The sequence below is a fragment of the Sylvia atricapilla genome, chromosome 5 (assembly GCF_009819655.1).
Source record: "Sylvia atricapilla isolate bSylAtr1 chromosome 5, bSylAtr1.pri, whole genome shotgun sequence".
Taxonomy (NCBI): domain Eukaryota; kingdom Metazoa; phylum Chordata; class Aves; order Passeriformes; family Sylviidae; genus Sylvia; species Sylvia atricapilla.
The window spans coordinates 11,305,290-11,318,934 of record NC_089144.1 but is presented as its reverse complement, the minus strand read 5'-3'; the positions used below and the strand labels follow the sequence as shown (position 1 = coordinate 11,318,934).

Genomic DNA, 13,645 nt, shown 5'->3' with positions numbered 1-13,645 from the left:
TCTTGGTTAGTTCACCCTGAGGGCAGCGAAAGTCCAGCTTTCCATCTAAGAGGGAAAACAAGAGCATGAACTGTGGCCAAATGTGCTGCTCACATTTGTGCTGAGACAGCACTGAGCCACCCGAGGAAAGAGCAGCCGATGCTGCTCTTTGCACTTGGAGCAGAGTGGGGGAAAGAGCCGGTCATCACAGCCCTGGACTGTGTGTGAACCAGGGCTGGGAGATGAAAGGCTCTACATTACAATCCCCTGAAGGAATGTGCTTTCCATTTATGAAATGGCTGCCCACAAGGGCAGAAAGAATTTCTATCCATTTAAATTCCAGGAAACAGTAGATGCATTTTGCTTAGAAAAACAAAGCAATAGCACAGGAAAGATCTCAGCCATTACCCTGTAGCTCAAACTGTGGCCCAGTTTTTTTCTCAGCCTTGGTTCATTCTTGTCACAATTTTGTATTTCAGGCTTTCAGATACCTTTCTTCCAAATATTACAAAGAACAGTCTAAATATCTCTGTTAGTAATTTTGACTGATTACGACTGAGCATTTCTTTATTGAAAGGTGAAAAAGGAAAACATCTTTATTTGTTCAATGCCGAAAGTGTATCTCAGACTATCTTTGTATAAAGCAGAGTTTATGGAAGATGAATGTTCTCACTGCCAGACTCACCTCCTGAACAAGATGCCATGTGAGGCCATGGTTGGTGGAGTACTCCAGTTTCACCTGGTTGTCCATATGAGGAGTAAAGGCCTGGCCACAGCCCATCACCAAGTTGAACTGTATCATATACGAAGCTCCAATCTGCATAGATTGGGTCTCCACGTAGCGCATGCTAGAGGCCAGCTTTGAATCTCCTGTAAAACTGAGAGATATAAGGAAAGAATCAGGATGGATCCCCAAAATAATTCGGAAAAGAACATAGTGAATGGTTTTGGGTTAAATACAATGGTACTACTTTGTTCTGTAGATCAGCATGTGGGATGAGACCACGCACAGGAGAATCTTTCAGATGGTTCTTCTGTAAATTACTGAGATGCCTTGATGTGTCCCAGAATGTGAAACACTGAATTATTCTGTTAGTTCTCCACTGTATGCTCTTTGTATTAAGGATCAAGTTAGGATCTAGCAAAGGGCAACATAAGGAAGAAACAAAATAAATAAAGTTCATTCCCCTGGAGTGTCCACTGCTTAAGGTCATGCCACAGTCAGAGCTGTAATTTCATTCTAATGCTGGGCAGTTATGGTACTCTGTCTGAATCTAGTTTAAAATACTGTTATTACATAGACTGTTCCTTTCATTGATTTTTCAAGTGATCCAGTATGCAATTCATTTACTGACCCTTGACTGTGTTTCAGAATTAATCTTCTACCCTTGGCTTCTTTTCTGTAGGATGCACTGATATAAGAGTTTTATTTTCCAGTGGATTGGAGAACAATAGTAATGTTTGGAACACAGATACACACATATATATTGCAAAGTACCCAGTTATCACATATATAATAACACAGTTTATAGTCTGAAATTCCAAGGTAATTTTACCTCAAATGCAGGTTTTTGTTCTATGCACTATTCAAAGGAAAAAGGAAACAACCAAATTCAAAACCTCAAGTGCAAGAGAGGCATAAGGAGGAATTAGGAACAACAAACTTTGAATCCTGCTCACTAGCCTTAAAAGCAGAGTATTTTAATGGAAGCTCACATAGAATGAAAACTGCTTCCCTCTCCTTAGTTTGAGATGTTTACTTAGTGTCTTCAGAAATACTATAGTCCTTTCAGCTTCAATATTTTCTAAGAATATTATTAAATGTGAACAATTTAGAAAAGGGATTGGCTCTCTTTAAAGAAAATCACTGCAAATCGTCATGGGAAAAAAAAAAAGCTGCATTCAATACGGTGGTGATGAAAAGAATAATCTAGTTCAAGGTTTCTCTTATGACTGAGTAAGCTACAGTTCATTACCTTAAATAAGAAATCATAATCTTTAAATACAATATAGTAGAACATATTAGCTCCTACTCCTGTAGAATTCAAGGTCATAACAAAGTGAGTGTGAGGACAAAGAATACAAGTCAGTGTCACTTAGGACTCTTTTAAATTAATTCACTGACCTACATTGTTTTATATAGAGTCCTTTCCAGAGAGAGCACTTAAGCCATAAATGTCAGCATCCTACCTTAAATCTTTAGAAGAAATTACTGAAAGCTGACATTAGTTTTGTCATTATCAAGTTTCTGTTACCTGGCAAAAGTTAAGATCCAGGCTGCTTTCTACTCTCTGACCTTACTTTTTGTGACTTGATTTCCTAAAGGATGAACCAGCCCATGACATGATATGAAATTTTTCACTTTGTCTTGTGGCTGAGCAGTCCAAAGTAACTGTGTGGATGGACTCCCTCCCTTCACTGAGAGGGGACAAGGGTACTGTCATGGACAACTGGCAGTATAAGGCAGTAAATTGCCTTGGAAAACTGTATCTGAAGTGTTTGCCCTTGGTGTTGTCAGTGTTTTCTTTCTCAATAGGAAGGATAATTTAAAGTTGAGCAGAGGATATAAAGTACACTCATCAGCAGTCCACCTGGCAGCCTACTATGGTTTGTGGCTTTGTGGTCAAATCTGAATGCATCTTGTAAGAACTTGTCTGCATAATGTCTGAATTTATTTTTCTTCCGAACTTTATCTTATATTTTATAAAATGACAGAAGTCCACAAATTTAAAAGCTAAAGCTGATTTGATCTGACATAGGCTGAAGCCCTGTTGGGAAATCTGTGCCAATACAACCAGGCTCTTCAGGGATCAGTCAAACATGTGCAGTGTAATCAGCTGAAAGTTATGTGTAGCGCTGCTTTGGAAGAGGATTTGGCATTGCACACAAAATCCTGGGCATAGCAGCACACCACAGTTACCTAAATCTTATCTGAACAGAATTAAGAAGCTGAAACTCAACAATTTGTTGAAACATCTGACCAGAAGTTGTCTTCCCAAAGTAATAGAAGACAAGTAAAGGACTTTTAGTGAAAAAGGGGCAAAGAATTAAATGTTACATTTTGCTCCTGTCTTCACAAAAATTCCCTTTATTCCACACTACTAAATAAAATGAGAAAAAAACCCCGTCTTAAACCCTAATATTTTCTTTCTGGTAGCATTCAGGTGATGATTAAAATATTTAAAAATTAGTATTCATTTTAATTTAACAGCTTAGCCACTGGATATTGTACATACTATATTAAGTAAGTATATAAAGTAGGTTAAAAAAGACAAACCAGCTCTTTAAAATGTGTATTGAAGAAAGGTGAAAAAGGAAACTAGTGTTGAAATGCAGACAGTATGTGATGCTCTATAAGAATCTCTTTTAGGGGAAGGAAATCACATTACAGGTACATAAAGTCCTTTATCATCCACATTTTGCCTCTGGCTGAACACAAGTAGCACTAAAGTTGTGGGCTCCACCTTACTTGTCACTTCTTTGCTCTCCACATCTCTCATGTATGTGGTTATTCTTTTGCTGGAATACCAAATGTTTTCTTTGTTCTGGGAGCCACACAGCTGGAATACCTTTCCGGATTTTGTAAAAGATGAAGTAATGTCCCTGGCGTAACAATAATTAACTAAAAAAATCTTCAGAAATGAGAATGCAGAGGCTTCATTTTTGTATAAATTTGTTGCTGTGAGTGGGTTTCTGGCACGTGTATAATTAGACCTGTGGAGGCACAGGAACACAATACCCATAGGTGCCCTCAGAACAATCACTCTCCCTCCAAGCACTGCCAGCTAATTGGTACTTCTGGGAATGATATCACAGTCAATGTCAGCCAACCTGCATTGCTCCAAACTGCTCTGAGACCCCCAGAGTTACCATATTTTCAAGCCTGGTACTTCTAGGAATACTGAAAAGCCACATGGATGCAGCTTGTTTTGTAAAGCTGCATTGACTGAAAATATTGACACAATGGCCCAAAGCTCACACCAGACACAGCTTTGCTTCCCTCAGTAGCAGGGGATGTTTGTGCCTTTTGCATCACATCATACCTGCTTTTCTAAATAATTCCTAAATGTATTAACATCATTAATATAGTTAAGTCAATTACCCGAAACAAACTTTCTGCATGTAACAGGGTGACAATTACTCCAAATGACAAAGCATTGAAGACACTAAACTAAGACACTAAAGTGCCAAGCTGATGTAGGATCACTGCATATGACATTGCTCCATAAAGATAGTTCATGACAAGGCAGGTTTACAGTCTTCCCCCAGGCTTCTCCAGGGATAGTGGGACACTATAGTTTGCTACACTGAGTTAAATCATGATGCTGTAATCTGACTGAAGACAGTTTATTTATATAAAGCTATTTTATTTGTGTCCAGACGAACACACACACACACACACACATATATATAGTGTTAACATCCTTATCAATATTTAAATGAATTTCAGCAAGTGGCTGTATATAGCCTGTAATACTCCAGAGACATTTGGCTCAAAACTTTGCCTGAATATGAGCATTTTGGAGAAGTGATGAATTAGTATACACCATCAAACACATCACTTTAAAGTGTTCCAGAGCCTCTTCAGTACAATCAATACGCTAAATGTAATAAAGTTAAGGATCCATTCTGAAACCAAACGATGATGATGACAATCAAATAAAATGACTGTTCAGACCTGGACCATGAAAATACTCAAAAATCAACTTTGATCAAAACATATGTTTATCAACAATTTTTTTTTTTTAAATGAAGCCAAGTATGGAACAGAATAACCTGCCTCTTAAAAAAAAATTAAAATTTCCCTCCTCAGTTTTTTTCCAATTTTAAGGATAAATGTTTCAGGTTTACAGGTTCTAAAGCAGAAAGGGAGGCCTAATAGACAATTAAAAGCAATTCTGTAAAAATGGGCCTGCGGATGACACCCTGTAAAATGATTGATAGTGTATTTCCCAAAGTTGTACTAATGAAAAAGCTGTTGTCAGACTGTTCTCAAGAGGATGGTGTCAGTGCTACTGCACGACCTGCTTGTGAGTTAGAAACTTGAGTTAGAAAATGAGAACCAAATGGACTCACAGCTGGGAAAACCCAACAATAATTAATTTAACTAGCAACCATTTGTACAGACTTTGTGTAAGTTTAAAAATTTCCCTTGAGAGAAACAAGGTCAGTGAAGGATAGAGTTCATGTTTTCCAGTGATAATGAAAAATACTTAGACATGAATAGTGAGGAAGGTTTTGATTCTTTATTTGATGCATTGAAAGTTCAGTGTTTCTACTATGACTGAGCACTACAAATCCTAGTTCATCTCCATATGGGATGGAGAATTTGGCTTAGCATTTATTATTTTGATTCAGATTTAGAATCATGGGAGGAAAAGAGAGGAACCTCTGCTATCTTATCTGCCCTCCCCATGATAAACTGGTTTTAAAAGTACAGAGGGAAGACAATGTCATTGTAAGGCTTTTGTTCCAACTCTTTGATGAGGAAGAGGCAAACAGTTTGAGCCCTAACATGTTGTTTCATTTTAATGAGCAGCGAATACCTTCCCTGTCCTTATTAAAGTGGTTAATGGTGCTTCTAGTGCCTCATTATCAGTGCTAGGACACATTTGGTGTTGTTCCTACTGCTAAGCCAACTCCTTTTAGTTTGACAGATGATCAGAAAGTCAAATCAGATTGCTCAGAGATACTTGTTAATAAAATTCCAACAGTGTTTCTCTGAGTGTCCATGGGGACGCTAAAATTATTTTTCTTTTCTTCAGGTTTTCTATAATTACTGTGATTGTACTTTCTCCAAAGAAATATATCTATGCCAATTAAAACTATACTGGGTTTATAGGTTGATCAGACTAGCATGAAACTGTTATTTGGTTTTAATCAAAACACACAGATTAAATTGAGCTTCCCTTGTATTAATTCCAAATGTTACACTCAAGTGCTCCAGAATTTGTTTTTTTGTGAAGCATGTTAATGTTTTAGTAAGAAAAGCTTATTTTTATGCAATCTTAACAATTTTTTTTCTTTGTTTTCCCCTTCTTTTGCTTCTCTTGCCTTAATTTCCTTTGAGGGGTGTGATGTCAATATGTCATAATGGTGATCACAGTCCAAGTGACTAAGTGTATATAACACCAGACAATGCAAATACAAATGGATAATGTCATTCTGCCTGTATTCTGCTGCCTTCACTTTTTGGATTACAACAGAATGGCTATGTACACAGATCTTAACATCACTTACAAAATATTCAGAGTTTGTACTTAAGAGATTATCTCATTACCTGAATATCCATATTACCCTGTCTGGATTTTAAATAATTATTATGAAACATTTCTGATTTTTTTCTATTAGGATGGTCTTTGAATATTTAATAGAAAAAGAATGCTATGTTCAATGTTCCCATGAAACATAAATCTGTGCAAGGAGGTGAAAAACGTACTGCTAATTGCAATGAGATTAGTGACTGTATTTTTGTCCACAATGTGAGGGTGAGACACATTATTACTCTGAATAGTTGCCAGAAAAATGCATTTGCAGCAGTCACTGGATCCTTAGCAGGATGAATAGACAAAGAAAACAAAAGTAGAACAGGAAAGAATATATGTTTCTCACCAGAGAGTCCAGTCATGCCCACAGTAGGGCTGAACATTTCCCAGGTAGAACCCCAGAGACTGTGTGACTTCAACCAGGTTGGTGAAGTCCAGACTGATGCTGTTGAAAAGCACAGAGGTCATGATGATTTCATCGATTGCCCACACATCTTCACCCTGAGAGGAGTGATATGGCTGCCACCATCTGAACTGAATGCCAACCTGCCTGGCATCTTCAGGCAGCTCCACTGAAATTATTCTGGAAAACAAAACAAAATTATTATTGCCAGTTTTTGCTGTTTGTAATATTTCCATGGGGATGTATTTTACGGTATTTTTTCTTTACTGACCCTAAAAATCATAGAGTAAGTTCAGCCCACAAATACTGCAGCATCTGCTGGCATAGGTGCTACCAAGTGACAGGGACAGAGGAATTGTTAGTTCTCTTGGCAATCAGTTAGTTTACATCTGCACTATTTCCCACATACCATTGACATCGTTCTAATGGTGCTCTTGTCCTAGAAGAACCCACCCCTGTAAATTGCCACAATCAAGTGGAATCTTGTCAGACAGTGTGATCATGTGTAGTCTTTTTTGGCAGACACTCCTTTCTTGTAGCTGCATAGAGATGCAACTGGAGGTGAGTTACAGGTGCTTCTGGTATGCAAGGTCACCTGATTTATCATGGCAGCTATGTCAACATACCTAGAATTGACAAACTGCAAAGAAAATTAAGAGTATTATCTAATTTCCAGGAGCAATTTTCATACACTGCAGGATAGAGTATGCATTAATTGCCACAGCAATGACACTTTCTTGAAAGCTCCATAAATCACTAAGACCACTGTACCCCACACAGCCACATCAACTGTGAGACAGACTGGCAACAGGGACATTTGTCTCCATTGGGGCAAAATTACTTGCTGGCTAAAGGGTTTTCAGCAAGCTCATCATGTAGCTGACATTTTTCTTTCCCTCTTAGAGGAAATGTGGATAAAATGATAAATCAGGCAAACTGGAAACATCTTTTCATAATCTAGCACAATTTTTTTCTCAGGCTCAAGGCTTTCTAACTGCCTGTTGTAATGCTTTGTTCTCTGCATATGAAAGGGTCTTGTGCCTGTGGTGCTCTTAGTGCAAACACCACACTCTTAAAAATGACTTGCTACAACATCCTTGTGGAGAATAGATTTATAATACTGTTGTTTAGTGTCACATTCATTTTGAAGAAGAATAAATTATTCCATTAACCAGAAAAAATCAAATAGCTTGACTAAACAGGTGGGAAGCACTCAAAAAGTCCTGCCTGGCTTTTCTAGGAGCTGCTTTCTGCCTTCCATAGACTGGAGAGAGAAGTGCAGAGGGACAGCCAGAGGTGACATGGCCATGTCCCTGTGGCATTGGACCAGCAAAGTACACACTTTATATATGGTGGATACATTTCCTTTACAGTCAAATAAACATGTTTGAGTGACTTTATGCCCTCTTAAGAGAAAGAACAAGCCCCACCGCTCTGTGGCACATGACTAAACCACAAAGGCTTATTTTCTACCAAGGATTCCCTCATAAGAAGCAACTTTGGGGTGAATTTTTTAAAGGCACAAATGACACGAAATTGCTACTGATGCTAAAAGGAACCATGTTTTTTTCTGCCATGATTCAGGGCAGTGAGTCTGAGGAAAGCTGATATCCTGGCCAGGAGGAGCACTGTATCCAGCAGGCACTGTGAAGCACCTGGCACTTGTGTGAGCTAATGCTCTGCCATAATCCAAGGCATATCTCTCTGCTAGTGGCTGCCTCTGATGCCTGTATCTTCCCTTTGACTCTTAATTCTCATAAGCTTGCCCCCGTGGACACTAATTCTCACAGACAATAATATACAGAAAATCGTAAATCATGACATACACCACCAATACAATATATCAGATGTTAAAATATTTAACACATGTTAAAATAAATTCTTCATCCCAAGGGATTAAGCTAACACAATCTAAAATTGTAGGTGTAAACCACCATGCATGGCACATATGTTAGTATGCAGACCCTGACTACACCTCCAGTTGTAACAACTTCTCCTGTCTGGCTTTGATTTGTTGGAGATAGATGGAGAGGGAGGGGGATTCCTGCTAATGAATTTTCTGCCACAGAGAAGTGTTCCTACTTACATTACCAGCCACCATTAAATTTCTTAAGAACCAGCTGGGAGACCTTTGCTCTGATCTCATTCTTTCAAGCTATGCGCATACCTAATATTGAAAAGCCACCGCTGTTCCTCTCAGAAGAAAAATGCAGCTGTCAAATGTTAGCAGATTAAATGCATGTTTTCAGCAGAACATTAAATGTGTAATTATTTTTTGTATGACTGAGGATTAATTAAATTCGTGGATACAGACTGATTGCCAAACTTTGCAGCAGTCCATCTATGTTACTAAAAATGCTGATATTTTCAGACAACATAATATAAAAAGGTGAAGCTTTGTTCATAATTATTGCCAGCATTAGCCTCAGGTCTGTACGTATGTCATTTTTCTGCCTACCTAGAGTGGATTGAATATCTGTCTATCTATCTATCTATCTATCTATCTATCTATCTATCTATCTATCTATCTATCATATATCCATCTCCCATGGCAAAATCTCTCAAACTTGTATACATTATCCTTTGCTCTGTACCATGTCAGAACAACAGGAATTGTGTTTCATATCTAACCTCAAAAATAAAAAAATGTCTCTGGCATCTATGTAATTTATTACATTTATATCTTAAACTTCATTAAAATCGGTCACCAGAATATGCATTTTTCTTTTTGTTATAAAATTTTCATAGTGCCATATATTAAATACCTTTAGGGAAATATAATTCCTACAGATGTAATCTTGAAACCAAGAATTAGAAACAGGGCCATATAAAATATATATGTGACTATAACAAAGGCAGGCAAAGGAAACTTTGAAAAAGACATAAGTGTTCCAGTCTGTAGCATCTTTCATTTGGAAACATTTAGAACTTCAAAAATTAAAGTCTGCAATATATTTCTACCAAATATAGGCATCCTCTCACATTTTTTGAGTATTTGTCCCTTCCAGGAAATAATTTTAATGTTACAAGGGTGGTTTTTTTTTTGTTGTTGTTGTTTTTTTGGTTTTTTTTATTTTTTTTTTTAATTAGAACATTCTTAATCAAACTTCAAATATTGCCATTCTGTAGAGTTCTTGACAAGATGGGGAAATCTAATTTTTTGTTTGTTTGTTTTTAAAAAAGCACTCATCTGAGCTCAATAAATATAAATAATGAAAGCTATGTGTAGTTAAAGTGAGTTGCAGGCTATTTACAGTCCCACCCCTGGGGCTGACTAAGATGTTCCATGAACTCAGTAGAGAAGAAGACATAGGGCAATACCCAGGTCAAAGCTACCCTGGGTCAGGAAATGGACTTGCTGGAAAGAGTCCAGTGATGCCACTGTCAGTTCTGCCTCTTCTGGGCCCCTTTGCAAAGTATCTCCTTTATTTGGCATTTACTGGCTCTGCTGCAGCTTCCCATGAAGGTGGCTGCTGCCAGGTTTCAGAGGGTTTGCATAGATCCAGACCAGACTGTTCCAGGCTTTTGGTACAGGAATGCTCATGGAGACTCCTGATTTTGTATTGCTCTACTAAATTTGGTGGATGGTGTCACAAATGCATCAGTAAGGAAGACCTTCTCTAAATCCAAGAGATACATTCCTCTCTAATCTGACATCAAATATAGAGGCTACTAGATGAGATGAGCTCTTTGTTCAACTTTTGGATTTGTGCAAGTCCCAGGCACAGTCACCAGGAGGTTCTCCCAGGGTACCAAGCTCAGCCCAGGTCAGAGGCACAGCCATGAAGTCTCAGTGCAATTGCCTTCAGAATGGGAGCAGGTGTAGTTTCCCTGGTAACTTCAGAGGTCCTCACAATCAGATTCTGTCTCAGCTGTCCTGTGCTGCCTGCAAACTCCTAATCCCAGAGGATGGTGTACTGAGGGTATCTATGGCTTCAAAGCTACAAATAATTTATGTTAATTTTTCTTTACAAGTGGCTGCTTCCATGGGAAGAGACATGCTCCTATTTCCCACAAGTACACTCCTATCCCTCCTCCTGCACTGCCTCAGCTTGTTCTGTTGTATCACCTGAGACTTGAAAGCCATTAAACCCATGTGTTCATTTTTACAGAATGACAAAAATGGGAAGCGCCTAGAACAGCTGCAGAATTGTGAATAAAGGTGAACTTTCAGCATGCAATAAAAACCCCTCATTCCCTCTTGCACCACGTACTCAGTCCCCACATTGCAGTGACCACCACAACCAGCATAACCGCATGCAAATTAGGCTTTTTGTAATATTTGAGCATGTACCTTGGCTCGTGGTAGTTGAGATAAGAATAGTGTTCCAGCAGTTTCCAGGTGATCCCGTTGTCATAGGAGTAGTGCAGGAGCACTCCTTCCCCGGGCTGGTCGGGAGCTTTGCAGGTACTCAGCACTGACTTGCTGCCCAGGCGCAGAGTGAACTGCAGGAACCTGCACCAGAATTACACAAATATTGGCTGGGTATCATTTTCACAGTGGCTTTTTTGTTTATCTGGGTTTTTTTGCTTGGTTTTTTGTTTTGTTTTGGTTTTTTGTTTTATTTTGTTTTTTATTTGGTTTGGTTGTGTTTTTCCCCTAACCAGGTTGTTTTCAGATCTTCTCAATCTAGGCAAATTTTGATAAAAATCGTTTGTGGGGTTCTGTACGTGTGATTTGTTTTCATTGTCAAGTAATGCATTGTGGCACATATAGTTAAAAAAATGCCAATCATTACTGCATTTAATTATTTATTAGGTACTGAAGGGGAGGGAGAGATAGTGAATGGATCTAATCAGTTGCCACAAGCTGTCAAATAAACATAACCTTATAAATAATTAATTAGCACTTGGCTTTGACACTCAGGTTTGATATTAACATTTCATATTTTCCATCCAAGCTGTACAATAACTTCTCTCCATTCTGCTTTGGATTCTGTCGTTCAGAAAGCAGAAGAAAAAAAAAAAAAAAGGCAAGGCTACAAAATCACCATTAAAACATGGAATTGGAGCTTTTTAAAGGCGCATTTTCCTTGCTAAAATCAGCAGACAGTTAATGATAGAGAAGTTTAATAATAGACAAGGCTGCAGCTGGAGGGGAAGGGGCTCCCCCATGTCTTGGCTTCACACTCCTCCTTCCCTCTCACCTGGACTGGGAGCTGTCCAGGAAGGAGGTGATGAGCTGGCGTCTCCCGTCCTTGTTGAAGACCAGGGCCTTCCCGCTGGCCAGGACGCCGCAGCCGAAGCTGACCTCGGCGCCGCGGATGGAGTAGAAGCTGTGGTAGGAGGAGAGGCGGGAGCTGGCGAAGCTCTCGGAGATGAACATGGGGAAGGTCTGTGATGCTGTCTCACACGCCGGCCCGGAGAAGCCGGGGTCACACCTGCAGGGGAGGAAGGGTGAAAAGCACCGCTGGTGACCCGCCTTTGGCTGGTTGTCAGCTGCAGGTGTTCATGGACTGAGGATACCCACAAGGTCCCTCTCAAATCTAAGGCCCAAGAACATCTTGGAGCTTCACTTAGGTAAAGTGCATAGCAAATTATTTCTGTTAGCTAGTATTTACTCTTCTAATTAAAGAAAGAAAAGTATTTATGAACACCCCATGAATCTACACATAACACAATACAGAAATATTTTTATTAGTTTTTGGAACAAAACTCCTGCTGACATAATTAAGCTGTTCATATGTAAAATGACAAATTTGCTTTTATCTGTAGCATACTAGATGTGGTTATAAGAAATTAAGTTACAAAGGAGACTGCCCTGTGGGTCACACTCTTGTTAATACCTAAATGTATTAACACCAATATTTAGAATGTCCTTACTGATTTTGAGTAAGTATCTTTTCATTTTTTTAGAGTGAAACCCTTTTAAACTGCCAGACAATCAGAAAAAACTGGAGTGCTGATCTTCTGTCCTTGAGGTGTGTTAGGTTATGGAATATTAGAACTATTAAAATTGTAATTCTTTCCCAACATTTAATACAAAAGTGATAAAGTTGCACATCACCTCTATAACCAGTATAAAGTATAAATCACTGACATTTCAGTGTGCTCTGTAGCACATTTTAAGATGAACTGGAAGTTAGACAATATACCTGAAGAAAATCATAAGAAAAATATATTAAACATGCTGCTGTTTAGAAAGATTGATCTTCAGCTTTCCAGGGAGCTTTATGAATTCTGAGGGTTATGCTAGTTTTATATTTAGTCATCTAAAAGAGCAAGGACTGAAATGAAAATCACTTCAACTTTCACACTAGCAAGTGAACTCTGTGACAGAAATTGAACATGAGTACTGAATATAACACTTACTTGCAGCCATTTCTAGTACACTGTCCTCGTCCTGAGCAGAATTTGAGGCAAGATGGACCAATATAAACTGCAGAAAAGAGAAATCAGTTAAATGGAGGGTTATGCTATGGGATAAACAGAATATGATTAATATGAGAAAGTGTACACACCTGCCCATACTGTATTTATCTTAATCCCACTACCTGGAAAAGGTCTATGAAAGGATATAAAGCATTTGACTGTGTCAAGTCAGGGATAATTTATTATCTAATATGTCATGTCCATCTGTGGCTGAAGACACAGCACTGTGGCCACTAGTACTGTTCTAATTACTAAGTCTGTGAATGAGATCAGATAATTTGGTAGGCACTGACCTTTTCATTAATTTTTCATTGACACCCCCTTCATCTTAGTTCAGAGACAAAATCCAATCTATATATTGGTACATTCCAGTAGCGCTCTTGTAGATTTAAAAAATATGTCACTGCTTCGCTCATTGAAATCTACTTTACTCCACTGGATTTAGGGGAATAAGATCCTGCCCTGATATGTCTCAAGTAACTATTAATTATTATAGTCTTTCACTGATTCTTTTAAATGGAACAAAAATTCCACATCCTAAGTGCTCAAAAATACACCACACTTGTTTTACTCTTTTGCTTCAACTTCCTCCAATAACTCCTAATTGACAGTGTTGATATTTTGT

General features: G+C 38.4%; 1 protein-coding gene across 1 annotated transcript in view; it reads right to left on the bottom strand.

Moving 5' to 3' along the window:
- Positions 1 to 13,645, bottom strand: part of RELN (reelin) — a 287,001-nt gene that overhangs the window by 83,431 nt on the left and 189,925 nt on the right. The window contains exons 19-23 of the mRNA XM_066319238.1: positions 12,961 to 13,027; positions 11,796 to 12,029; positions 10,943 to 11,104; positions 6,592 to 6,828; positions 665 to 857 (exon numbers count right to left, since the gene is read on the bottom strand). Coding sequence (XP_066175335.1) covers positions 665 to 857; positions 6,592 to 6,828; positions 10,943 to 11,104; positions 11,796 to 12,029; positions 12,961 to 13,027 — 893 coding nt within the window. The remainder of the gene's footprint in view (positions 1 to 664; positions 858 to 6,591; positions 6,829 to 10,942; positions 11,105 to 11,795; positions 12,030 to 12,960; positions 13,028 to 13,645) is intronic.